The sequence below is a fragment of the Malaclemys terrapin genome, chromosome 3 (assembly GCF_027887155.1).
Source record: "Malaclemys terrapin pileata isolate rMalTer1 chromosome 3, rMalTer1.hap1, whole genome shotgun sequence".
NCBI classification, from domain to species: domain Eukaryota; kingdom Metazoa; phylum Chordata; order Testudines; family Emydidae; genus Malaclemys; species Malaclemys terrapin.
The window spans coordinates 72,259,874-72,286,178 of NC_071507.1; the positions used below are offsets into that span (position 1 = coordinate 72,259,874).

The 26,305-nt window shown below is 41.9% G+C and overlaps 1 protein-coding gene across 1 annotated transcript in view; it reads right to left on the bottom strand.

Annotated features, from left to right (window-relative positions):
* Positions 1-26,305, bottom strand: part of WDR64 (WD repeat domain 64) — a 78,767-nt gene that overhangs the window by 43,110 nt on the left and 9,352 nt on the right. The window contains exons 2-3 of the mRNA XM_054022864.1: positions 5,535-5,661; positions 583-731 (exon numbers count right to left, since the gene is read on the bottom strand). Coding sequence (XP_053878839.1) covers positions 583-731; positions 5,535-5,661 — 276 coding nt within the window. The remainder of the gene's footprint in view (positions 1-582; positions 732-5,534; positions 5,662-26,305) is intronic.

A 26,305-nucleotide genomic window follows, 5' to 3' on the forward strand; every position in this document is an offset into this window, starting at 1 on the left:
TGAGCTGCAATAGGCCATGAGCACATGTTTACCTTTAAACAGATGCATAGGTGGTGTCCTGAATAGGGATGTGCTCCTGAATCGAGGACTATGTATACATGCTTAAATTGCTCATCCAGAGCATTCTTATATCAATCACAGCTATTAAATAGCTTTTTGTAGCCACATAATAACCAATGATCACTGTTTCATAAATTTATATACAAAGCTCCATTCCTGTAGATGTAGTGTGGAACAAAACCCAAGTGAAGAAAAAGGAGTTCCACATCAAGACCAGACCCTCCTCCTCCCCACCCATCCTTCTGGTGCCTAATGTGAAAGAGGAGACTAATTACATTGATTCTGCAGTTCAGCTGAAAGGGTCACCTGATAGAAATAACGCTGCTTTGATGTTAAATGGCTTATTTATCATGGATTACCACTTCCCTAGAGGAGTTACAGCATAAAAATAGCTACAAAGATGATGGCTTGCATAACAAACACAATTAACTCTTGCCTAATGGCTCAACAATTTATCTGTGATAAAAGCAACTGCAACATTCTTTTTCTCTCCCGGTTTAAAGGGTGCAAGTTTATGCTCACCTTCACAATAGATTCAGCACAGATAGTGAGAACTTGGTGAAAAGCCCTGTTGTAAGCCAGTACGTTGATGTTTCTTTCATGCGTTTGTGGAACCTGTTTGGTGTCTTGTATCATCCGAGTTAGAGGATAAATATCAATGACTGATGACCCTGTACATGGCAAGAGAGGTACTAATCATTTATGTGACTGTGCAAACTGCCATTCGAGGAAATGGATCAACTCTATATAAACCATTGTGTTTGATTTGAATTCAGCAAGAGAATATAAAGAGACACTTCTGGCCAGTTCTAGAGAATTTCTGCTGTCCGAAGAAAAGTAGAAAATAGTCACCTCTCCCAAGCACAATAAACAATCACTAAATAAGAATATTTATCATATGTTGCTGCCTTAGACAATCAACTATCCAATTTTTATGGGAGAGGCAACCCTAGCCCCAAGATCCATAGGAACTAGGAGATTTACAGTTCCAGAGTGGGACAGTGTAGGAAGAACAAATAAATGTCATCCTGACTGATAGCAATCTCACTGAGTAAAGCAACCCCAGAAGTCACTTCCTATAGAACAAAGCAAATCCATCTGTAAGCTACGCTGTCTTTTCAATATCTTGGTTTATGCAGCACTGTCGGTGCGCATGGCACTTTGCAGACAAATAAAACCTACATCTCCTTGATCAGAACATTTACAGTCAAAATGAACCATGGCCTAGGGAAATGAGAGAAGGTTGAATAATGGTCAAAGTTTTCAACTGCATAAGCTCACACGCCTATTTGTGCAGTGTACACATCTAAATTCCCATTTTATTTATTGCAACCTAATTGAGCTGGTACAGGACTTAGGTTCAGCAGTGGATGTGTAGGAGGAGAAGGTGTCTGCAAGGTGCAGGGTATGATTCCAGACATATGGGGCAATATTAGAGAAAGCACCACTGTGCTTCTGTCAAAATAGGCAAATAGAGCATGATAGAGAGCAGGACTCATCCATAAACATTTGTATCTATAACAATGTATGGACATCAGAGGATTAAAATCTGAAGCCTTCTATGTAAATGCGTATCAGGTAGATGACAGTAAGGATTAGTTCTCCTAGGCATAACTTGGATCTCTTTCCCTCTCCAGCAATGAGGAGGAATTCATTTTACCTTTTAACAGAATCACTAGCAGGGCCTAGTGTTTAGTCATAATCATCCTTGTATGGACTGTAGAACAGTTTGGGGAGTCTGAGTTGAGACAATTCATCTCACAGCTGAGGAAATATCCAACTATGTATCTGCTAATCCTATAGGATTTAAAACTTTAAATGACCCTTTTCACATGGAACTGTTTCACTGGCCTTTAGAATAAGATGACACAAACTTTGAGAGACTCAATCAAATGCCAGACTAAACAGAAAGGTCAGGCAGACTAACATCTTTTACAGGAACGTAGGGTTCTTCTGCTGAATCACCCTAGGCATGTGTGGTAAGCCCCCTTCAAGAAGGCTCAAGTAATTGACAAATCAGGCTGGTAGGTGGGTCCAGTTATCTCAGATGTTGAGTTACAAGTGGTGGTATCCTCCCTTTGGAGGGAAACCCTACAAATAGCCAAACCTAGGAGGAAGCTCAGCTGCACTTTATGTTACTGAGTCATTGTTTGATTTACTAGCTAAGCCAAACTGCAGGAAGAGTCTGTGCACTCTAAATGGGGTCAGCCCTTTCACAACAGGTGTTTAATTTGGCAACATGGTCTTGTGGTTAAAACTCCGGGTTTGGAGTCAGTAGTTTGAGGTTCTATTCCCTAATACTGCCACCAATTAACCGTGCAAGTGACAAGTACTATAGGATCCAAATATATGTAAAATATGGGAATCAATAGACTACATGGACATTTAATAGTTGTCTACATCTCAAATTCTGCACAGATTTAAGATGAAAACTAAGTCTTCTCTTCCCATCCCCTACACCCCATATGAACAATACTCCTTATGGCAGAAGTTTAAAGAAAAAAACACCACATGTAATACTGGGCTGCAGCAAACTGGGGTTCTTCCCTGGGGCCAATATGTCTACTTTCACCTCAGCCACTGCATTCAAACTATTGCTAATGCGGAGACTTGAGTAGCAACCGTAGATCAGGCCTGATAACACTCCACAGCCTGGGAAAGGGAGGAATCCTCACATACCTGCACCAGTGCAGATGCCCTGTGCCCAACTCAGCTACATGGGGTGCATGCTGGGAGGAAGACACTGGGTGAAATGCCACTCATCTATGATTTATACCATGTACCTCCCAGTGATTTCATTGGAATTACTCTAGATTTATACTCATATAACAGAACTGAATTTGGGGCTCTTTATTAAAGTCCAAATTTTGTTATCACTCAACTGAAGCCTTTTAACAAAGGGACCTAACTATTTATTTTCTTCCATATACAAAACTGAAAATAGATCTCCATTACAGTGATCAATAGTGGATTAAGAATATTGTTGTTTGGGTGCAAAATGGGAGGCAAGCATTCTGTCGGGTTCTTAGCTAACATGTTCAGAAGATGTCCAGAAGATATAAGCAGTGAATTTCCAGCTCTGCAGAAGCACTAAGATTACTGTCAGATTAATCTCCACTGTCTTCTGTCACTACAAAGTTGCAGAAATATGAAATACGTTTCTTCTCTCCAAGAGACAGTGGAGTGTTGGCTCCATGGTCACTGTTCTGTTTCTAATACAATTGTCTTCTTTAAAAAAAAAAAAAAAAAAGAACATTCAGATCTATAGAGTTAGTGAGAAACTCTGTCACCACTAAGGCTTTGTCTTTTTTAAGAAAAAAAAAAAGTGTATGTTCTTACCTCATGTTAACTAAGGCAAGGTAAAATCTTAGTGAAGACATGGCAGTTTGTAGTGTTTACATGTTAGCAGCTTGAGGTAAAGATTATAAAGGAATCTAGGGTTTACTCCAACCTGCTAAAGTGTTAAAACTACAAATTGACATGTCCTCACTAGGATTTTACCTTGTCTTAGTTACCACGTTAGCAGACACGAGATAAGAACATGGCTTTTTCCAGTGAGGACGAGATACAGAGAACCAAGTATTTAAATAAGAATATAAGAATGGCCATAGTGGGTCAAATCAATGGTCCATCGAGCCCAGTATTCTATCTTCTGACAGTGGGCAATGCCAGATGCTTCAAAGGGAATGAATAGACCAGGGCAATCAAGTGATCCATCCCCTGTCATCTAGTCCCAGCATTTGGCAGTCACAGGCTAAAGACACCCAGAGCATGGGGTTGCATCCCTGACCATCTTGGCTAATAGCCATTGATGGACCTATCCTCCATGAAATTATCTAGGTCTTTTTTTAATCCAGTTATAGTTTTGGCCTTCACAACATCCCTTGGCATCAAGTTCCACACATGAGTGTGCATTTTGTGAAGAAATACTTTTGTTTTAAACCTGCTGCCTATTAATTTCATTGGGTGACCCCAGGTTCTTGTTTTATGAGAAGGGGTAAATAATACTTCCCTATTCACTTTCCCCACACCAATCATGATTTTATAGACCTCTGTCATATCTTCCCCCTTAGCTGTCTCTCTTCTAATCGGAACACTGCCACTCTTTTTAGTCTCTCCTCATATGGAAGTTGTTCCATACCCTTAATCATTTTTGTTGCCCTTCTCCATTTCTAACATATCTTTTTTGAGATAGGGCCATCAGAACTGCACACAATATTCAAGGTATGGGTGTAGCATAAATTTATATAGTGGCATTATGATATTTAACATCTTATTATCTATCCTTTACCTAACAGTTCCTAACATTGTTAGCATTTTTGACTACTGCTGCACATTGAGTGGATGTTTTCAGAGAACTATCTACAATGAATCAAAGATGTCTTTCTTGAGTTGCAACTGCTAATTCAGACCCAATCATTTTGTAAGCATAACTGGGATTATGTTTTCCAATGTGCATTACTTTGCATTTATGAACACTGAATTTCATCTGACATTTTGTTGCCCAGTCACCCAGTTTTGTGACTTCCCTTTGTAACTCTTCGCAGTCTGCTTAGGATTTAACTGTCTTGAGTAATTTTTGTATCATCTGCAAACTTGGCCACCTCACTGTTTATCCCTTTTTCCAGATAATTTATGAATATGTTGAACATGTTGAAATAGGCAGCCTTCCATTCCTCCTTGTTTCTAAGATAAGTTGTTCACATCCTTCCCCCAGCAAAAGCAGGGAGCTTTCCTGGAAGGTGGGAAGAGAACCTGCCACATCACAAAGAGTGTGTTCGAACTGCCAGGCCAGGAGGGAGGAGCTGGCAGCTGGACCACATTATGTCAGCCAGGAGCCTTTAAAAGGAAGAGTGTAGGCCATGGGAGACGCTCTTGTTCTCATGCAAGAATACACTTTTCCTGGCTCCCAGACTGACAGGATCCTGCCTACAGAGCTCCTAACCCAGCAGCCTGGAGGGCAAGACACTCTAAACTCGAGTGTCTTGGGAACGGACTGTGGTTGTAACATTCTCTGAAGAACAGTGACATGGGGAGAGATCCCTTTCAAGGGATTTAAACAAACAGATGGCAGGGCTGAAAGAGGGTGCAACTGGTTTCATTGTCCTGCAGAGGGGCTCAGCTTTCAAAAATTTGGGAAATTTGGCTTGAGAGAGATCATCTTCTGTGACTGTCACCTTAAGCCTCTCATACATACACAAATTAAAAGGAACACCAGATTTTATATATAAAATGAAACTCCTTCACCATGTCAAATGGAGGGATGCCAAATAGCCTTCATCTGTAAATGCCTCATTAGCCAAGTGTGGGAAATTGCTGTCATGTCCTAGATTTCTGCACATCCCCTGTATCTAACTTTCTCCACTGCCAGGCCATGCTGTCATCACCTTCTGCGAGCATGTTTCATAATATGGAATATCAAAAATTAAAATGAGGGGGAAGGTGTTCCTCATTCACTAGTTATGTCTACACACCTGTAATAAGCGTGCCATGGTTATTGTCAAATATCATGGCATAGATCTGCATTTCTTCAGCCTTCCCCTGACTATCGTGGAAGATCTGCAGCAGCGAAAGGGTCTGTATATCCCACACTCTAAACACCTGGAGGAAAAAAAGAGGCATGGTGTGTCACTATTATATTTCCAACTATTAACTATTTGTATTACTGTAGCAATTAGCAGCCCTAACAAAGGTCAGGGCCCCATTGCATTGGGTAATGCATAAACACGTAGTATGAGACAGTCCCGGTCCTGAAGAATTTACAATCTAAATAGACAAGATAGACAAAGAAAGTAGCGGTATCCCATTTTATGGAGGGTAAACTGTGCACACAGATGGAATTGCCCAATGTCTCAGAAGCAGTCTGTGACAGAGCTAGGATCTTAATCTCATGATAAGCGCTGGAGGGGAAATGGCTTTCTCATCCCACTTTTCTGGTGCAATTTGGTACAAAAAATTGAAATCTCAAAAATTTTCATGAACCAAAAACCCAATGTTTTTTGTTTCAGTTTGGATCAATCTAAATGTTTCATTTTAGTACTTTTGAAATGTCTTGTGATGCTGACCTCTTTTTTATTAACGTTTAGTCTAATTAGCGTACATTTTGAAACAAAGTGGTTTGAAGCACCGGGAAACCAGGTTTTCTTTGTTTGAAAGTCTTGAAACTAAAAATATTGATAATTTGTTGGGGGGTGGGGAATTGAGTTGGGAGATTCATCCGAACTGAGCTGGTTTCATGAACAGTTTCAATGAATATGTGTTTTTTGTTGAAAATTGTCAATGTGTCCTACTCCTGAGTCTTAGTCTGCTGCCTTAACAAGATTCCCTGGCCTTTCCCCTACTTTACACTTCTCATATAGGCGTTGATAAAAAACACACAGATACTAGATGACAGTATTTTCAACATTGTGGCCAGGGTCTCCAATGACAGACCAGGTATACAGTGCTTTAACTACAGTCAGTAAGATTTATTTACATAAATGAATCTAACAGAAAAAGAATGAACAAAAATGATTGAAGACAGGGCACTTAAATACACCCCGCCCCACCACACATCCCTCACTGCAGTAGCCCCCAGAGGTCCTAATCATGAACAGCCAGCCCCCTGCTGTACACACACACACTGCTCTCAGTACTACCATGTTATGCCATAATTCCATGTTTTAGCACAATGGATTTCCCAATAAAATAGACATATTATTTTTTTAAATGGATAGTTGAAAGTACGTCCAATGCATCTATTTTACACACACACACACACACACACACACACACACACACACACACACACCCCTCACCTGAAAGGTCTTCAGTTGTGGCCCCTCTCCATCAATGATCAATAGTTCATTTATGCAAAGAATATTGAGTGAAATAATCCATATTCACGGGCCTAAGGACACCACCACACATAGATGGGTCTGCGAGCCAGAACCATGAAACCACTGTAGTTCTGCCAATGCTCACAATTTTACTGAGAGTGTCTCAGTATTTGGCAGCTTTCTTAAAGCCCTGTCTGCTAGAGTCAAGAGCCTGCATTTAAAACTTTCATTTAAAAAAAATGTTTCTAGCCTTCATGTTTACAAAGAAAAGCTTGAAAATGTGAAGCAGTGCACCCTAAAGGCTCAAAGGCTCTAGCAGGCTAACAAAGAGAACCTCAGATTTGTTTTATTTGGAAAAAAAAAGCATGCCTCATGAACTTTAAGACAATATTATTGGTGGTGTGGGGTGACTCATGATTTTTAAATACTACACTGGGTGAAAGTTTGTGTCCTGTATTATTCAGGAGGTCAGGTGATCATATGGGCCCATTCTAGCCTTGAAATATGTGAATTTATGCCTCATGCTTGGAGTGGGGAAGGAAGGAGCAGCCCTATCTGCTTGGGGGTGCTGAGGGCATTGTAACTGCATAGTGCAGGGGCAGACATAATACCCCAGAAGCATGAGGGGGGAATGCATATACTCACCGTTGCTACATCTATACTGTTGGCGTGCTGCCCTGCGTCCACTAACCAGTCTGTACATAAGGGAGAGAAAGACCAAAGCCATGCTGCCATCTCCATTCTGGGGTTTGCAACACTGTGGTCAACCCTTCCCCAACTATCTTGAAGTGTTTCAAGTTATAGAAGTGTCTGTGTTTTATTTTCCTAGCTCGCTCACACAAAACTCCCACAATTTAGAAAGAAACACAGGAGGAAGGTGATGTAATGCATGCAAAACAAAACCATTCTGAGGAGGGACACACTGCATTGTCCTCATTTGCTAGGAGCAGTTACATCTATTACATGAGAAAGAATGTGATCTTGTGGCTAAAGCTCTGGACTGGGACTTGGAAAAAGTGGGTTCTTTTCCCAGCTCTCCCACAAATTTCCCGTGTGACCTTAGGCAACTCATTTCACCTCTGCACCTTGGTCTGTAAAGTGAGGATAATGATACTTTCCTGCCTCACAGAAATACTGAGACTAAATCAGTGATGTCTGAGGAGCTCAGAGGCCTTGGGTGAAGAGCATGAAAATCTTCCAGATAAATATGCCAGAGACAGGTTTCATTTAGTCTTTCCCCAAAAGGGAGCGTCTCAGCAGGTCCATGTTTATTTTGCGTATTAAAATGTTTTACACATGTTATACAGTACATGCTTAGATGGCTCCTCAAATCTTGTATCAATGTACATGATAATGTAAGACACCTTGAATAATAGGGCAGCCACATCCACAGTTATAGAAACATACAGAGTTAAGATATCTGCAGCTTCTGCAATAGAGCCGTGAGTAGCTTCAGGTATCGATATAGTGCAAGCAATGGGGCTGCTGCACCAGTCCAGGAGGGAGCAATTCTATGCCATATAGTCTGTTTCCGTGCCCTTGCCTTAGGGCACAATTTATTGATTGGACCAAATCTTAGGCAAAATTATTTCCTCTGCCCTCAGGGGCTACAATTCCCAGATCGGAAGATAGAATGGAATTCTCTTGTCCTGGTGATGGACCTGAAGGTGGTTGGAAATTTCTTTCCTCACTAAACAATCTAATTGGTGCCTGAAGAAAAAACAAACCTAAACCAATTCTTATGGAATTCCAAGGTTTCAGGAACAATTATAGAATGGGGGGGTCAGAACCTGGCTATGTTGTAAAATTGTGCTGGTTACATCGGACATCATGGAATAGTTATACAGAAGCCTACTTGGGAAATGCAGATATAAAGGAAATGTCAACTGAACATTTAATTTGTTTTGAGGAAGAATGTGTTGATGTAAAGAATTTTTCATTCAGACATATGTTTCTCCGAGATGGTTCCTCTGGCCTCTATACTATGTCAATTGTATTTACTTAACTCTCCCCTCAGGAAGACTACAGAAATTGGAAAGTTAGATGAAGCCTAGTCTAACATTTCCGATTATCTACTTGTGGTTTTGGTAAACACATGCAACTTCAAAAGCTTTGAGGAGGAGCATTGGAGGGAAAATAGCAAGGCAGAGAGAAGACTTGCAACAGGAGATTTGGAGATATCCCATCTCCTAGAACTGGAAGGGACCTTGAAAGGTCATTGAGACCAGCCCCCTGCCTTCACTAGCAGGACCAAGTACTGATTTTGCCCCAGATTCCCAAGTGGCCCCCTCAAGGATTGAACTCACAACCCTGGGTTTAGCAGGCCAATGCTCAAACCACTGAGCTATCCCTCCCCCCCATTTCCATTTGTGCGAGTGGAAAAAAATTATGAAACTGACTTAATTGGATCAGCAAAAATGGAAAGTCAAAATGGGAATGAAAGTGCTAGAAGTTAAGGCAATTCTGCAGGAAGAATTCCCAGCATCGTGTGGAAAAGTAGTGGAATCTCAAGAATACCACAAGAAACAACTGGAAGAACTGAAGAACCTAATCATCCAAGAGCAAGTAGTTATGGAATCACAGTAGAGACTTGAAAAGAAATCTGCTGCAAATAATAAAGAGAAAAGTGTATAAAACCTTTTCAGAAACTCCAGTTTCATGTATGTCTGTTCATGAATAGATAAAATCAAACAGGAGACAGGTGGGTCTGGTATTCCCATGAACTCCTCAAGTTAAACTGTAAGTGGGAGTACTGGGAAGCTTCTAGTGAAGGTGCAATTTCCATCCTGTGTTATACAGGAAGTCAGACTAGATAAACTAATGATCCTTTCTGGCCTTAAAAAGCAAACAAACAAAAACTCTATGACTCCTCTGGATGAAGGGAAGACAATCTTTATACTTGTTGGGAAAACCTAAGTTGCTTTATGTCTGCTGGCTGAGTCTGAGGTATTATCTATTTTCAACACTGTGTTTTATGCTTGTTATGTTGAAGAACAAGTCAGAAAATGAGAGCAAGGGAAAGGCAAGTGGGAAGGATGATTAGGTTCTTGGATGATTAGGTGCTTCAGTTCTTCCAGTTGTTTCTTGTGCTATTCTTGAGATTCTGGGGTGGGAGGGATAGCTCAGTGGTTTGAGCATTGGCCTGCTAAGCCCAGGATTGTGAGTTCAATCCTTGAGGGGGCCACTTAGGGATCTGGGGCAAAATCAGTACTTGGTCCTGCTAGTGAAGGCAGGGGGCTGGACTCAATAACCTTTCAAGGTCCCTTCCAGTTCTAGGACATAGGATATCTCCATTATTTAACTTTAAGCCCTGCAAGACTATTCTCTTTCCAAGTGATATGTTGACACTGGAAACCTGAGATTTCAGATGCTGAATATTAAATCATGCAAATCAATATATGACTGGACAAAGAGCTCATATGAGATGCTTCATTATGGACACCAGAGGGAAAAGGACCACAGCACACCGCTTGAGAACCAGCATGGCATAAAGACAAGGGTTGGAAACCTCTAGACAAAGACAAAATTTAAAACCAGTTAACAAATCAGATCGAGCGGAAGCCAGAAAGCACAGCAAGGCACACTGTTGGAGAGGTTTAGGGACTCATTTGCCAAGGAAGTGACAATTGGTTACAATGCGTATGCCCATGAAGGAGTACATTTTCACTAGTGCAGCACAAAGGCCATTGAAAAGTAATGCTTCTCAACCCTGAGCGCTTACACAGGGGCAGCCAGAATCCTGGTGCTTCGGCTCAACAGCCCCATTCCAGAAAAGCCTTGACAACATTAAGTGTTTTGCTAGACTGGAGCTTAACAAGGTGTGGGTGTGCCATCAACAGCACTGTGTACTCCAGAGAGGACGTGACTAGGCATGGTGGCACACAATCTTGGGTCTGGTCTATACTACCCGCCTGAATCGGCGGGTAGAAATCGACCTCTCGGGGATCGATTTATCGCGTCCCGTTGGGACGCGACAATCGATCCCCGAATCGGCGCTCTAACTCCACCAGCGGAGGTGGTAGTAAGCGCCGCCGACAAAAAGCGGCAGAAGTCGATTTTGCCGCCGTCCTCACAACGGGGTAAGTCGGCTGCAATACGTCGAATTCAGCTACGCTATTCACGTAGCTGAATTTGCGTATCTTAAATCGACTCCCCGCTGTAGTGTAGATGTACCCTTGGACTATAAAAGGGTGCTGTTCCTCCCCTCCCCTAGAGCTCCAGGAGGCACTGTGTGTACCTAAGTTCACAAAATGCCTCCAGGACCTGAATGAAGTTGGTTCTGCATCTCCCCTTAGAGTCAGTTGCTTTATAAGTCTGAATACTGTCCATAGAAGAGAATTTAGTTTTACATCCTGTCCTTCACAAAGCACTTTATAATCATGATTTAGTAATAGGAATGAATGAAAATCAAATACTTTTGTGCTGGCTCCTTGTTTGCTCTGCCTCCAATCTCCATCTCATGTGGAGGGAGTACAGTGATTTAAATGAGACAGCAGAAGCTCAGACAACAGCAGAACAGCATTCATAAATCTTTCTTGCCTCTCTCCCCCCACTTCACCTTGATCCTTTCTCCATCCTGTGGCAGTGAGCTGGGGAGATTATGCAAGCAACTATTTCACATGAGTAACCTGAACATAATGTGCCACAAGCACTGCTGAGAGGCGTAGTGCCACTGCTGTGTATTTATATACGTGCACGACTGTGCATGAACTCATACACGACACGCATTGACAGCAGGCAAATGCAAGCACATTTACTATGGACTTTAGGAGGTGACTAGTGGTAATTACCTTAGGGACAGTTATTCATAGTAACTTTGCTGTTCTAGTTATATATTAAAGAACTTCTCCTGACAAACTGACATGCTCCAACTACCCCTGCAAATTATGTGCATGCATCCCTCATGAGAAAATGCCAGTAGGCTCTGCCCTGTGAAAATGCACAAAAAACATTAAAACACACTGGGGAGGAGTGGGAGAAAGGAGAAGGGCGACTGTTTCAACTCAGATGTACCTGAAATTAGTTAACTTTTTACTTCGAGCTGTTTCCACCAAACTTGCAGGGCCTGTCTCTATTTTTTTTAAGCATCTCTAGAACATTTGCTTAAGCTAAGGAGAAAGCGTTGTCTCTGTCTGCATGTCAACAGGGCTGGTCATCTAAGCACTGAAACGGATACACTCTTTCCAATGTGCTTAAAAGAGCACCACAGTACTATGGCTCCTGTGTGTATCCCAGACCCTGGCTCATCTCCTTGACAATTATTGGCAATGGTGGTAGCTTGCAAGGAAAAGAGAGAGGCAAGACCATCTTGCATCATCCTCAGATGTGGCCAGCATTTGCTGATCAAATAAAAGGTTATTAATCCACTGGGTTTTTAAGGGGAGAGGATGTGAAATTGCAGGAATCCTAGAGAACCCCCCTAAGAACCACCCTAAAGAGTACTTGACAAAGTTCCTTTTTATGCTTTAAAATTCCCATCATCCTGGTTGATATGTTTCGTAAGTTATAGGAAATCAAGTGATTTTAATTAAGGGACATTAGAGTTACTCTAAACTAACCTCGTCAGGATCTTTAGAGATGAATGATGCTACAGGACTTCATCGACTACACAAATGAGGCTCACCAAAATCCAGCCCCCTCTGGGGCAGCACAAAGTAGTCATTCTTCCTCAGTCACCATACTACACATTCAACAAATCAACACAGAACCGCTGAAATGTAGGGCTGAAAGGGATCTCGAGAGGTCATCTAGTCCAGTCCTGTGCACAGAGGCAGGACCAGGAGATGAGAAGAATAAAAGCTGCTTTTAGGCTGAAGTGTTGATTTCCCCCACCCCCAGTTATTGCATGGCTCAATTGTTTGAAAGTGTTCATCAAAGGTTATAGAGACATAGTGATGTGAGGTTCACAAAGAAGGGAACTATGTGAGATGTGTGCATGAAATGTGTGACCAGTGTCAGAGAACTCAAAGGGCAGACAAGGTCACTATGCATACAGCCGAGGTAAAGCTGCAGTTCTGCTTACCATGTTGTTTAACAGAGTAAGTTATCTGAAGAGAATGTAGTTGTCTCTCTTGTGATCCTTGAAGGTGATCGAGCCAGGTATTGCAGCTCTAGCTAATTATTGGAAGATGCAGGAACAAATTGTTACCAGTGGGATTACTCAGGTGGCTAAGGCAAGGAGGATATAGCTCTAGTATATTCATTCAGTGCTATGCAGGAGTTGTCTGAGCAACTAGTGCCTTATGAGATAGATAATTTGGTGAAGTTCAAGATTGCCTATTACATTTCAGAATCAAATACCCAACTAGTAGTATTATCATACCAGGGTACAACCCAGACTAATGAGCAGCTGTCACCCCTGCCTGCAACCTTGGGCTCCTTACAATGCCTTGCTGAAGTAGCTCCCACCTGGGCCGATCGCCAACAGCTTTCCAGTCTGCAAACCACACCTTGAGTGTCTGTGTGTAACTGCAGCCTGCCAGCTACACCCTGGTACTCATCAGCTTCAGTTATACTGTACCGTGACCCCAACACCCTTCCGCCCCCAAGTCCCAGATTTCCCCCCAAAAACATAGCATATGTTCTGCCCAGCCCTTTCCTGGACAGTACAAAAATATATTAAGTCTGTTATTCCTTAAAGGGAATCTCAAATAATTATTTAGACACTTCAGTTTAAACACACTGGATTAGATAAAACAGTAAAACGCGTTTATTAACTATGAAGAGAGATTGAGTGAGTCTACAAGTACATAACATAAGAACGGCCATACTGGGTCAGACCAATGGCGATCTAGCCCAGTATTCTGTCTTCTGACACTGGCCAATGCCAAGTGCTTCAGAGGGAATGAACAGAACAGGCAGTCACAGAGTGATCCATCCCAATCATTTGCTCCCAGCTTCTGGCAATCAGAGGCTAGGGACACTCAGAGCAAGGGGTTGCATCTCTGACCACCTTGGGCCTACTCCCTGAACCATTGATGGACCTACTCCATGAATTTAACTAATTTTTTGAGCCCCATTATAGTTTTGGGCTTCACAACATCCCCTGACAACAAGTTCCACAGGTTGACTGTGTGTTGTGTGTAATGAGGCATAAAAGTCAGAAATTGTTACAGGAAAAAAGATAAGACGTTTACTAATACTTAACAAACAATATCAGATTTAAGCAAAAGTTTCTCACTATATGCTTTCAGCAGTTTTACTGACCAAACCCTGTAGGTCAGGACCCCTCTCCCAGAGTCCAATGAATGCTTCCTTTGTCGCTTCAGGTGTGGTGAATGTGATGGGCAGGGCAAGAGAGGGGGCTGCCTTGGGCGGTTTGTCCCTTCTTTTTATGGTTTCAGGCCCCCTCTTGAAAAACATTTTCAGCTGGGCACTAGGAGACAAAGTCTCTGTGGAAGGATTGTCCAGTGCTGGCTTCTCACCTGTTTGAGCTTTCTTTGTGTCCCTTCCTGCCTGATGACTATTTACTGCTTAAAATGAAAATTAGGCAGAGCACACAGTCCTATTTGCCAACCTCAGTTTGGGCAGAGTTGTGGGGTTTGGAACGTGTGTTAATAATGCCATACAGGGAAATCTTACAACTTCACATACAAAGTTGCCACACATTTTATCAGAACAATGCTGACCAGCAAATTATGAGTTTTCAAATAATACCTTACTAGACTTGACCCGTGCAAAATTACTACAAGAATGTGTAGGGTGTGAACACAGGAGTATTGTCACAACCTGCTTCACAGGCACCAGTATAAATGGATTCCCAACTCTGGATTATGGAGTTATTCTGGAGAGAAATCAAGCAGGGACATAGTCAATGTGAATCTAATAGAACCTTCTGGCTTATTAGTGGGTACTGGACCTCTATTCCAATTGAGCTGGAGGGAAAGGATCTAGCCAGTGGGGGCAGTGGGTTACACAGTTCTGAGTATTGTCAGTATAGGGCTTCATAATCCGTGATGGACAGGAAAAGGAATATCGTGATGTTTGAGGAGATCAGGTTTAGCAGACCCAAGTGTTGTGCTGGAGCAGAAAGCAGAAGGCTGAAAGATGACTGGGGAGGGAAGGCTGGGTAACAAGAGGTCTAAGAATTGCCATCAATTTCTTATTAGGCAAATGTAAAGAGTTCACAACTTGGACCTACTGTTTGAGGCTGCTTGCAGATTCAGGAAGACAACACCGTATTCACATTTGGAAGGCTCCCTCTCCCTTGCAAATCACACAACCATAAATTCTAGAAAGGTTTCTTTTTTTATAAACAAGCTTAGATTCTGGAGCTCAATTCTGTAGCAGCAAAGTTGTGGAAACCCCAAGGATCTGAAGCTAGATAAATTCCCATCTATTTCATATTTATATACTTAATCTCTTAATCATCACATGCCTGTCCAGAGTCTATCTGCTGGATCACCACTATCAGAGCCCACAAGAGGAAAGACTGCATTTTTTGAAGGTACCTGTTAAATTGTTTAACATACCAGCTAGTACACAGATTTCCCTCAAGCCCCACAATCTCACACTGGCTCTAGGCATGCATTTCAAGTATATGTTGTAGAAATAAGAGAGACATAAAGCAGATGCATGTGCCAAAATATATATATTTTTCAATTAACTCCAGTTCCTTTGTGGGCTTTGCACCTTCCAATGGCAAACTAACCAAGAGGCTGGATAGCTTGCATATTAGAAAAGGATGAGAAAACTAAAAGCAGGAAAATTGAGCTTTTGATCTAACTTACTAAGAACAAATATTCAGCTTTCTTGAAGCACTAAATAATCCAGAAGTGTGAATAAAGCTCCTAAATCTCTAAGGAAAACAATGAGCTATAAATAATTGTTATGAAAGCTATATCAGCAAGGGAAGGATTTTTTTTTTTGATTCTCTAAGCAGTATATGATAAAATACATCAGATAAACATGGAGTTACATAATTTCCATGAAAGGACTCTAATAAATGGATGACTGGATCAGTTGTCCCAAATGTCTTTGTTCCCATTATCTTGATTACATTTAATGATATTGATATACAGTACACTTCAGTAACAATCCTGGATTAAATTTTTAGTTAATGTAACATTATGCTTACAGCTCAGCTGCCCTCATATTTTGGGAAGATCCAATGACTACATTATGAATACATCCTTAAAACAATGACATTTGACTTCAAAGTAGGTTAGAGCAAGTGGCAACACTAATCCTCTGAGTCAGGGATGCACACAGCTCCATCCAGCTTTTCAGAAGACAGGAGGCATATGTGACAACCTCACATGGCATGCACTGTGACATCTCAAAGCAAGCTTGCCATTAAAAGCAGTTAGATAGAGGAGACTGGACTTCAATAACATTAAGGTTTGAGTGCACCAGACCAAAGCCATGCCATACTAATGTTAATCAAGTTAATGAAGTACACTGCTTCCTATTCTTCCCCCACCAGAACACCTAGGGTTCTGCACAAACTGGTCAGTGATAATTAAAACAAAATATGCATGATGGACTCTGCTTTCCATGGGTTTTTTTAACAATATATTTGATTTTGTGCCTAAATGAGAAGCTGTGTGGTGGAGATTGAAGAAAGGACAATGTGCATTGGGAGTCAGATTTTGCCGTGCCCCAAAGCAGATATGCAAGAGATCAACACCCTTCCTCCTCCTCTCCCCTGCACCGCACCCACCCACAGTCTATTAGGGAATGTCTACATGGCAATTAGACACCCATGGCTGGATTTGGCTAGAGCCAAATCTTGCTCACCTCACTCACCCAAGTAGCCCCAGTGGGCCCCTTCCCTTGTGTAAGCCCACTAGAGCCAATGGTGTTACATGAGGGAAGAATATTGACCTGTTGAGTTCAATAGATTACTGAGGTGGGTAGGAGAAGAAGGTTTTAGCCCTTAGTTTTAAGCAGCCTGATGTTTAAAATTAAAGCACCCAAAATCAGCCAAGTAATTATATTCTTTGAACCCTACAATGAGTAAAAGAAAGAATGGAGCTGTTGTCTCCTAAGTAGTCTTCAGTAAAAGGGCCACCATGTCCAAGCACACTCACTGATTTTATTGTGCTTGTTTTCACAGGGCACTCAGTGAAAGATCACTTTTCATATCATCCCTCCACCACATGCTTTAATTCAATGGTTCCTAATGTAGTAGTCTCAATGCAACATTGGTGGCTGTTCTGTTTACAGCCTACAAACAGAGAACTTGGATAAAACCATAAATATTCTTGCTGGTACGTTGAAATGCAACTTAATTTATCGTTCTGAATTTTAAGAAGTAAACACATAAGAACCAAAACCAGAAAGAGAAGAAACTGGCTTCTCCGTAAGGCAGTGAGATATTCCTGCCCCACCCTCCCTCTTTAAGTAAAGCTGTCCCATTTCAAACAGGCAGTCTGTTGGCTGACTCAGAATCCCGAATCACCTCAGGGCAAGTAGGGCAGGAAATCCCTCACACTGAAGGTGATAGCTTGTCATTTTTTTAAACCAGTTTCCGATATACCACAGGGGCTCTCTTTGTTGTGGGTGGTTTGGTCATGAGCCGACTGAGCATTCTAGACATTTTGTAATGCAAAAAAATGACATTTTGTTATTTGGTCTAGCTTCAAGATGTCAGAAGAAAACAGTAATGGGCAAAATCTCCATATTGAGGGAGAGTCCATGCAGAGTTTGGGTGTCAAGTTGGGAAGGAAGAAAAATATCGAAGAAGAGAGATATCCTTACTCAGTACTATTCTCTCTAGGCTGGATCCCTGCTTCTGTCACCAGCTATTCCAACCTCATCACCACACTGTCTGCACCCCTAAGATTCCAAGGGCCTTTTCTTTCTTCTGTAATTTTACTTTCACCCCCATCACTAACATAATTGCTACTTAGGGTACCCTGCAGAATCAAGGCCTATGTGCCTCTGCAGAGCCCTATTAGCTGCAAACATACAGCCTCATATAGATCTCAAAACAAGTTATAACATGGGAATGCACTATCCCTTTTTCCCAGATGGGGAAACTGAGACAGAGAGAAGTGACTTGACCAAGATCACACCACAGGTCAGTGGCAGGGCCAGGAACAAAACCAAGTGCACTGGAATGGGAGTCATGGAGTACTATCTACTGGACCATGCTGCCTCCCTTTAAAAAAAAATAGGCTGGGCTTTGTGTGGGGGCAGGAAGTGCAGTACAGGCAGGTAAAGCAGCTGAGGTGTATGGGTGGGGTTGGCAGTGGGATGTCACAGGGTTAGAGTGGGAAGGTGCAGCAGTAGGGGTACTAGTCACATAGTACAGGCAGGGCATGATATGGGAATTGTTCTAGGGTTTGGAAGAGTTGGGGACATGGTGGTAAATTGTGAGTGGGGGAGCAGAAGTCAGTTCATGAGACTGCATTGGCATGGCAGGTTTGTACAAGAGTTGGCAAAGTAAGAAAAAAAGAAATGCCCTCAGGTATCTGACATGGGCAGGTATGGCCCACCCAGGGTAGGGTTACACACTGCATTTGGGGCTTGATCCTGTGTCCATTTGTCACTGCTGTCCATTCCTGAAGTCACAGGGATTAATTTAGGGGCAGACAGAGACCACGGGGAGCAGCTGCCCTGCAGGAATAAGGGATCATGAGGCTGCAGGAGCACAGGCAGCAGCATTTCATCTCCCAGGGTCAGACAGCCCCTGTGCAGAACGATCAGGACCCTCCTGGGACTGAGCTACTGACTGCTGGGGAGCTGGATGATTGGTTCATGGAGAAGCTTCAGGCCTTCAGAACCATTCCTGGTGTGGGGGGGTCGGGTCCATTCTCTTGTCTCTGTTGCACACAGTATCCTGCAGAGTTTACTTCTGTTAATTTCTTAAACTTGTGACAATTCTTGCTCCTGAAAACTGACTTCTACAACCACCAGTGTCAAAATCTAGTTGTAGGTGTGTAGTTTGTGGGATTAGGAGATTGCTGGGTAGATAAACAGAGTCAGAAGCATTATACACATTTGCAAATAAATACATAGATAAATACATAAATACAATTATTGATCATTTTTAAAGCATTAAATCCCCAAATGCTTAATCAATTTTCTTAATATACTTGCTACCAATAAACAAACAAAGCCCATATATTTGAAAGCATATAGGCATGGTTCTGGTCTTAAAAGGGAATTCAATGGGAAAGTGATTGCAACCATAGCCCCCATTCCTACAATGTGCAAATGGACTGCTACACCCATGTATTTTATATTGCAAAAGCAAGGCCTTTAATGATGGGAACAGTATCACCTCTCTAATTAATTCCAGGCTCAATTATGCTTCCACTCAAGTCAATCAGAGTATTTGCCATAGATTTCAGAGGCAGAGGATTGGGCACATTTTAAAACACTAAAAATATTAATTTAATTAAAATTGCTAAAAAAGAGTGTTCTACCATGCTGAGGGCTATATAGACAGATTAATAACCTTTATACTGTGTGTTTTTGCCTTTGGCTTACAATGCCTAATTCACGTCATGGTTCATTATCTACCCATATATCTTGAAGCAGCAAGGTCTATCACTCAGCTGTAATTCTGAAGCCTGAGGTGGCATTTCTTCTAGAAGTATATATGTACTATAAGAGGTTTTTTAGTAAATGTCCTAGGATGTTGCTTCTGTACTTGAATAAGCCATTTTGTTTTATATTCCAATTTCTTTTAGATTTAAAAGACCAGATATAAACTCAGACACTGTAAAACATTATCTCCCTCATTCTGTTCTTGGTAACTCTCAAAAATTATATTAATATTGGGAATTCCGTGCATAAAATCAAGAGGAAAAATATTGCAGCCATTTTGAAAAACCATTCACTGTACACCAAACTGGGCTATTGCTTCTGTAGAGTCGGTTCAGACAATGAATTAAATACATTCATATCGCTAAGCCATACAAAAAAGACTGCAACATTTCCAATAGTTACGTATGAGTTTTCATGTTATATATGAGGCATAGTGATAAACCTTTGGAAAACTTGTGGAGGAAAGTTGCTGCAGATGGCTCGTATGCTTAAGGTGAAAATCTGGGACAAATAACATTTGGGAATTAGAGAAGGTACATCTACACTTTCAGTGGTGTGTAGAGCAGTGGTTCTCAAACTAGGGCCACCGCTTGTTCTGGCAAAGCCCCTGGCGGGCCGGGCCGGTTTGTTTATCTGCCACGTCCGCAGGTTCGGCTGATCTCAGCTCCCAGCGGCCGTGGTTCTCCGCTCCAGGCCAATGGGGGCTGCAGGAAGCAGCGGCCAGTATGTCCCTCGGCCCGCGCCACTTCCGGCAGCCCCCATTGGCATGGAGCGGCGAACCGTGGCCACTGGAAGCTGCGATTAGCCGAACCTGTGGACATGGCAGGTAAACAAACCAGCCCGGCCCGCCAGGGGCTTTTCCTGAACAAGCGGCGGCCCTAGTTTGAGAACCACTGGTGTAGAGTACAGACACTGCATGCACAGCTAGCACAGGTATAAATAGCAGTGTAGACAGTGAGGCACAGCTGAGGTGAGAGTGCACCCTACATGCCTAAGCCCCTAAGGTATATATTATATATCCTCCATAGGCTCTCTATACACCCAAGCAGCACATCCCACATCTACACTGCTATTTTTAGTAGTGTAGTATTCAGGATGCTGGAACAATTTGTATAGTGGGGGTACTGAGAGCCATTGAACCAAACTGTAACCCCTGTGTATAATAGAAACCACTTCAAGCCAGGGGGTGCGATAGCACCCTCATTACCTCTAGTTCCCGCACCTGTGGTAGTATCCCCCTGCCAGAGCCTTTCACTGTGTGATCACATGTAGCTACACAGTATAGTGACAAGTGTGAACACAGCCTGCCTTCCACAGCAGTGTGTAGCTACATGCATAGTGGCTGTCTGTACTCTACACACTGCAAGAAGTGTCTAGCCTTAGATCCTAATCTTTGGGACAGTGACTATGTTTTTCGTCTGTTTGTACAGTGCCTAGCACAGTAGGAACTCCTAGTCCATGACTGGGGCTGCTCTGCCTGTAATAATAAAGCCAAAACCTCATTGGTGTAGGTGCCTTTTGTCACATGAGTTAGCATTTCAATGGCCACCATTGGGTTTCCCAGTAAAACCACTGAGCTAAACAGAGGCAATTTACCCTACTCCATCTGTCTGCAGCCATCATTGCATCACTTTACACAGTTTCCTATAAAGTCTTCACAACTATGTGGGCTAGGAAAAAAAAAAAGCTTCAAATGAAAGTTTATACTGCACCAAGTTCTGTAGCCTTTCCAGTACCGCTGCCATGGAAATGCCAACTTGTGTGGCAAAAGGCACCTATATCAATTATTTACAAACCTAGAAATCTGTTGAATTTATAGAAAACATTCTGTTAAACAAGACAGAAAATTTTTGTGCCAAGAGAATTCAATATGCACATTATTTTGAATAGCAGTTTGCTCGAGATTGACAGTTGTAATTTTTCATTCAAGAAATCCTTTTTATACCCTGAATTGTCAGATTGCTGGATTTCAACATATGGTGGGAGCTTATCTCTCTCTCTCTCTTTCTCTCACACACACACACACACACACACACACACACGAAGAGTGGTTAAACACTATCCATATTATGGACTGATTTGTGAAATCTTCCATAGTTTTAGACAGAGCTACCACTTGAGTTTGAGCACAAAAAAGTGTGTCCTAAAACAGTGCAGTTTTACTATTTGTATGGACACCACTGGCTATGGTTTATTCATCTTATTGCACATTGGCAGGGACTCCCTATTGGATCTAAAGAAATCTACTGAAAACTATTTAAATGAACTTGATTTTAATACAGAATGCCTCGGGCTTGTGTTGCCAACAATATACTGGTGAACCCAGATGTACATCTCCCCCTCAGATGATCACTGGGACTGTGTTTAAGATGCCTGTAACAGCTCAGCCCCAGTCTGGAAGGCAGCTGGCTCAAACTGACTCTGAAGGTATGCTGAGAGGAATAAGGAAACACATTGAGGAGCCCAAGCTCCTCCATGAAAGAAAGAACCCCCCCCCCCCAACATTAATAGTAATAATTTTTCATCTGATTAGTGCCCACATCTTCCTTGACTCATCACTAATTTTCAATGCTCAGGTAGCAATAGTGAAGAGAAATGTCTTCCACCTTCAGCCTACTAAGAAGCGATGTCCCTTCTTCCCAGACTTTGACACTAGGATCTTTACAATAGTGCCTCTTTTGAAGAGCTTAAAAACCACACATTCCTCCTCGGGTTGCATGGCTATTTAAGAAGGATGAAGCGTCACATTAACCCTGCCTGTGGACTCTGGAAATGTCTAATGCCAACAGTCCCGAACTACCTTCTCCAATTAGTATTTATTCACTAAAGTTATTTTTCTGATTCTTAAACTAGTTTATTACAGAAAGGAAATAAGTAATACCTTCCACTGAGCTCTTTTTAGGTACAGTGCAAGTGAGGGAACTGCCGGAGGAAATGGTAGTTTATTTGGAAAGCGTGCATACCTAGCCTGTTAGAACAATCTTCCACCACAACCAGAACACAGTTTGTACAACTGTTATTTAAGTGTCAGCTAATAAAGGAGAATATTGCTAGTTCTCATTTTGCTAATGTGCAGACCATAACTACCATCAAAAGGTGCTCAGCTACCAGAGCGACAGGTGTAGTGTTTAAGCACTTAATTAGAATAGAACTCCCTATCTCTCACACACACACACTCCTCACCTCACTTCTTAGCAAAGCAATGACAATTATTATGAAGTCTTGTGTTACGATTTACAAACTATACGCCAGTGAATTCACTAGTACAGTATGGAGCAACATCATAAATTCAAGCTGAACTACACTTGTCAGAATACAAGTACATTATTCGATGCAGCATCTGTGATATTTTACATACAAAATTTGGTGCTTGCAAATTGTGTCCCAGTTAGCATGATGTAAGGCATTTCCACTGTAAATATAGGTCATTCTTCCACCTGGAGAGAGAGCTTGTTTAAGGACTGCCCTATTCAGTAAGGCTCTTTATACTAGAGACTTATATTTATTGACAAGCTGTATCGTCCTTGATTCAATTCCCCCCTCTCTCTGCTCCCTCCCCACGAAGAACTTCTCTGCAGACACAAGTGACCTGCTGAGTAATCTGTGCTATTGGAACCATCTGTCTAATGCACAGTCAAGTCATGTGAACAGAGTTGGTTGGTGTGAGAAGAGGTCACTTTAAATCCATTCAGATCAGCAACACACCAAAAGCAGGCAAAGCTGGGCTTTCAAACAAAAACAAAAAAATACACAGCTGACAAAATAAGTTGGTCCTGTTTTATGAAGACTGAAGTCTATGTTACCACCATTAAAGTAATTAAAACTAAGCCACCATGATACACTCATTTTTATAGCACTTTTCAACTTTAAGGTCTACATGCAAATCACTCCAGCTGCATAGCACCCAGGAGAGGGTATGCTAGAGACATTTCTTTTTTATCCCCATATTTCAAAATGGAAAACTGAAGCCGGGCAGATGTGATTCTTGCCTAAGAACACAGAGGTTTAAAGATCAATAGTCAGGAATAGAACTCAAGAGCTGCTGGCTTATGCTCACTGGGTTGAATCTCAGGCCACCTCTCATAACAAGCTGGACAGAATACACACAACAATTAAGAAATGAGTCTCTGCATACAGGGTCGGCTCTAGGGTTTTTGCCGCCCCAAGCAAAAAAAATGTTGGCAGCCCCTTCCCCCTTTTTTTTGGCTTTTACACATGTTTGCATATTGGGGAAATAATCGCAGAATATAATCACACATCAGCATGTTTAGTTGACTCTGTTGCTGCAAATTTCAGAGCAGAAAGACCAAGGAAAATCTTTAGCTCCTCTTTGAGCTGAAATAAAACAGGGCAATTAGTCAAACTGATCTTGGGAGTTGCATGCAGGCTGATACGAACATCTAGGTAAATCAAAACTGTTAAAACTCAGTGATCTTTCACTTGTTAAAGAACGTGTGTCGCTTACTCTGAAGAAAAAAAAATAGGGAAAAAGCAAATTTTTGGATACTCAAACCTGATTCAGAGTCTATCCCCAGAATGTAAGCTGTACAGCAGTATAGCCCTGAAACAGCATGACATCTTAGTCACATCTGTGGTATCCATAACATAGCTTTTACATGTGGCTTATCATCCATCTGTGCCTCATGTTAAAGGTTGGCTTATGTCTGGCCCAAAGGGGCAGAATTGCTACAAAAGCTGTATCTGACTTTTTACAGAAGCATTTTCATATTTCCTGCAATCATATCAAATACAAGACAACAGCAGGAAGAAATATATTTTTAATAATTAGTCCATTTATTAGTTTTGTATTTTAATTTTGTGAGCCAAGTTATTGCTCATGAAAGTGAGGGCTTATTACAGCACTACCAATAGCCTGACATGATGCCTGCAGCTGCTGTGCAAACTTCCCCAAGCCAGTTCTGCCACTCAGCCTCTTTTCTATCCTGATCCCCACAGATAGTCTAGTCCTGGCGCACTCTTGAACAGCAGCTGCCCATCAAGCAAAGCTGTGCCAAACTGTGCATGGAGTCTTTTATTTCTATTTGCCACATAAGATTTATAAAATGAATCACGCGCTAAGTATTACACATTCTGTGTATAAACAGATGTGACAATGACCAGCAGTGTAGGAATTTAAATTAAAATGAATTTCGATTGTAAGATCTTTGGGGCAGGAACTACCTATTCGCCCTGTGTTTGTACAATGACAGAAACAGCTTAATTTTGGGACAGTTTCGTTTCCATTTGATCCTTTTAAGTAAACTGCTGAAAACGTTTTCAGAATTTCAAGCTGTCAAAGTCTTTCCTTCTTTGTACTAAATATGGAAGTGTTTCCTTGGTGGCTAAGATTAAATGAAATCTGTTTAATAGCCAATGTTTATTCAGTCTATATGTACAATGTCTTGGGTGGAGTAAAGTCAAGTGTGCACACAGGTACAAGATTAATGCTCTATTACCAGATTTCCAGCAGTTTCCGCTACACTAACAACTCCTGCATTAGATTAAATTCCAGGAGCACTGGAATTCTCAGATTGCACTACAACAGGAATTGGCTGGAGAGCACCAGGTTACAGTAGGGCTAGTTTGAAAAACAAGAATTCCACTTTGTGAAAAATGTTGGGTCTTTAACATTTCCTTCACTGAGGAACTTCGCAGAAAGCACTCGGAAACAGACCTTTCTTCAGATGCTTATTCTATATACCTGCCTTGCAAAAATTCCCCTTATCCATTCCTTTTTAAAACAGGAAAATTAAATCTCATTACAATTTTCTTAATCATTACAGGAAGAAGAGGAGGGCAGATTTTGCATCTCAGGTGACATTTTCTTGGCATTTTTGCCAGACTACTGTACAGCACCAGTTTTTAAACTAAGTAGAAGACTTAATGAGCTACTTGTCAGTCATCATAGACCAAATCTTAAGCAGCAAAGAGCACCTACAGCTCCTGTTGAAGTCAATGGGACTTGTGTGTGCCAAGACTAATGACTGTATCATTTGATGGCCTGTGTTCTAAGGCCTAGGCATGAATCTCTTTGGCCTCAGATGTTTTTTTTCCAATCCACCAGCCAGACCATCTAAGATAATACCCCTGTGATACTTGCTCCATTGATTCATTCAGCCTCAGGGCAGGTCTCCACTGCAGAGTTAACTTGGGGTGTCAGAGCACCCACGTAAGCCTCGCCCATGTGTGAGCAGCCACACTGCAAAGCCACACTCCAGTAACTGTGTCCTCACTGGTGATGGACTCGCATGTGTCACTAGAGGCACATCCAGGATTCTTAGCACTGCAGTAAACTGAGCCGCTCTGATTCTTTTCCGGTGAATTTGTCTGTCCTTCTGCACACACGGAGGAGGCAGGGAGTGGGGAATTGTGGGAAGGCACTGGAGGACTATCATCACATCCTCACTGCAAAGTGGACAGTTTTCTAGCCGGAGTGAAAGCCCCAGATGAGCCAGGTAGCCTGGATTAAAAGCAAAGTAGGTGTGTGTGTAGAGGAGTTAGGGGTAACTCTGCAGTGAAGACATACCTTGCTGGCTTGGAATCATAGGTCTTGTGACTGTCTGGGAGTGTGCTGGAATGGTCAGCTGCCCCTGAAATTCCAAACCTCCACCACCTTTATTTGTACTTTACGAAGTAGGATGCAGAGGATTACAGGAGATAACAAATTAACTGCTAAGTAAAATGTAATCTAGAGCCTGAAGACCAGAACACTTTTAATCCACAGTTTACAAGATGGTTTAAGACTCTCTTCATCCAAAGTGACCCTAACTCTCCTGTGCTGTATAAATCTCCAGAATGTTTCCTGTATTGGCAACCTATCAGTCTAACACATGGAGCATTATAGACAAGGCTGTTGAGATATCCTTCCCCAAGTTCAAAGACTTTTCTTTAGAGTTTATTTTAACAGATTTGGAGGTAATTGTTGCCAC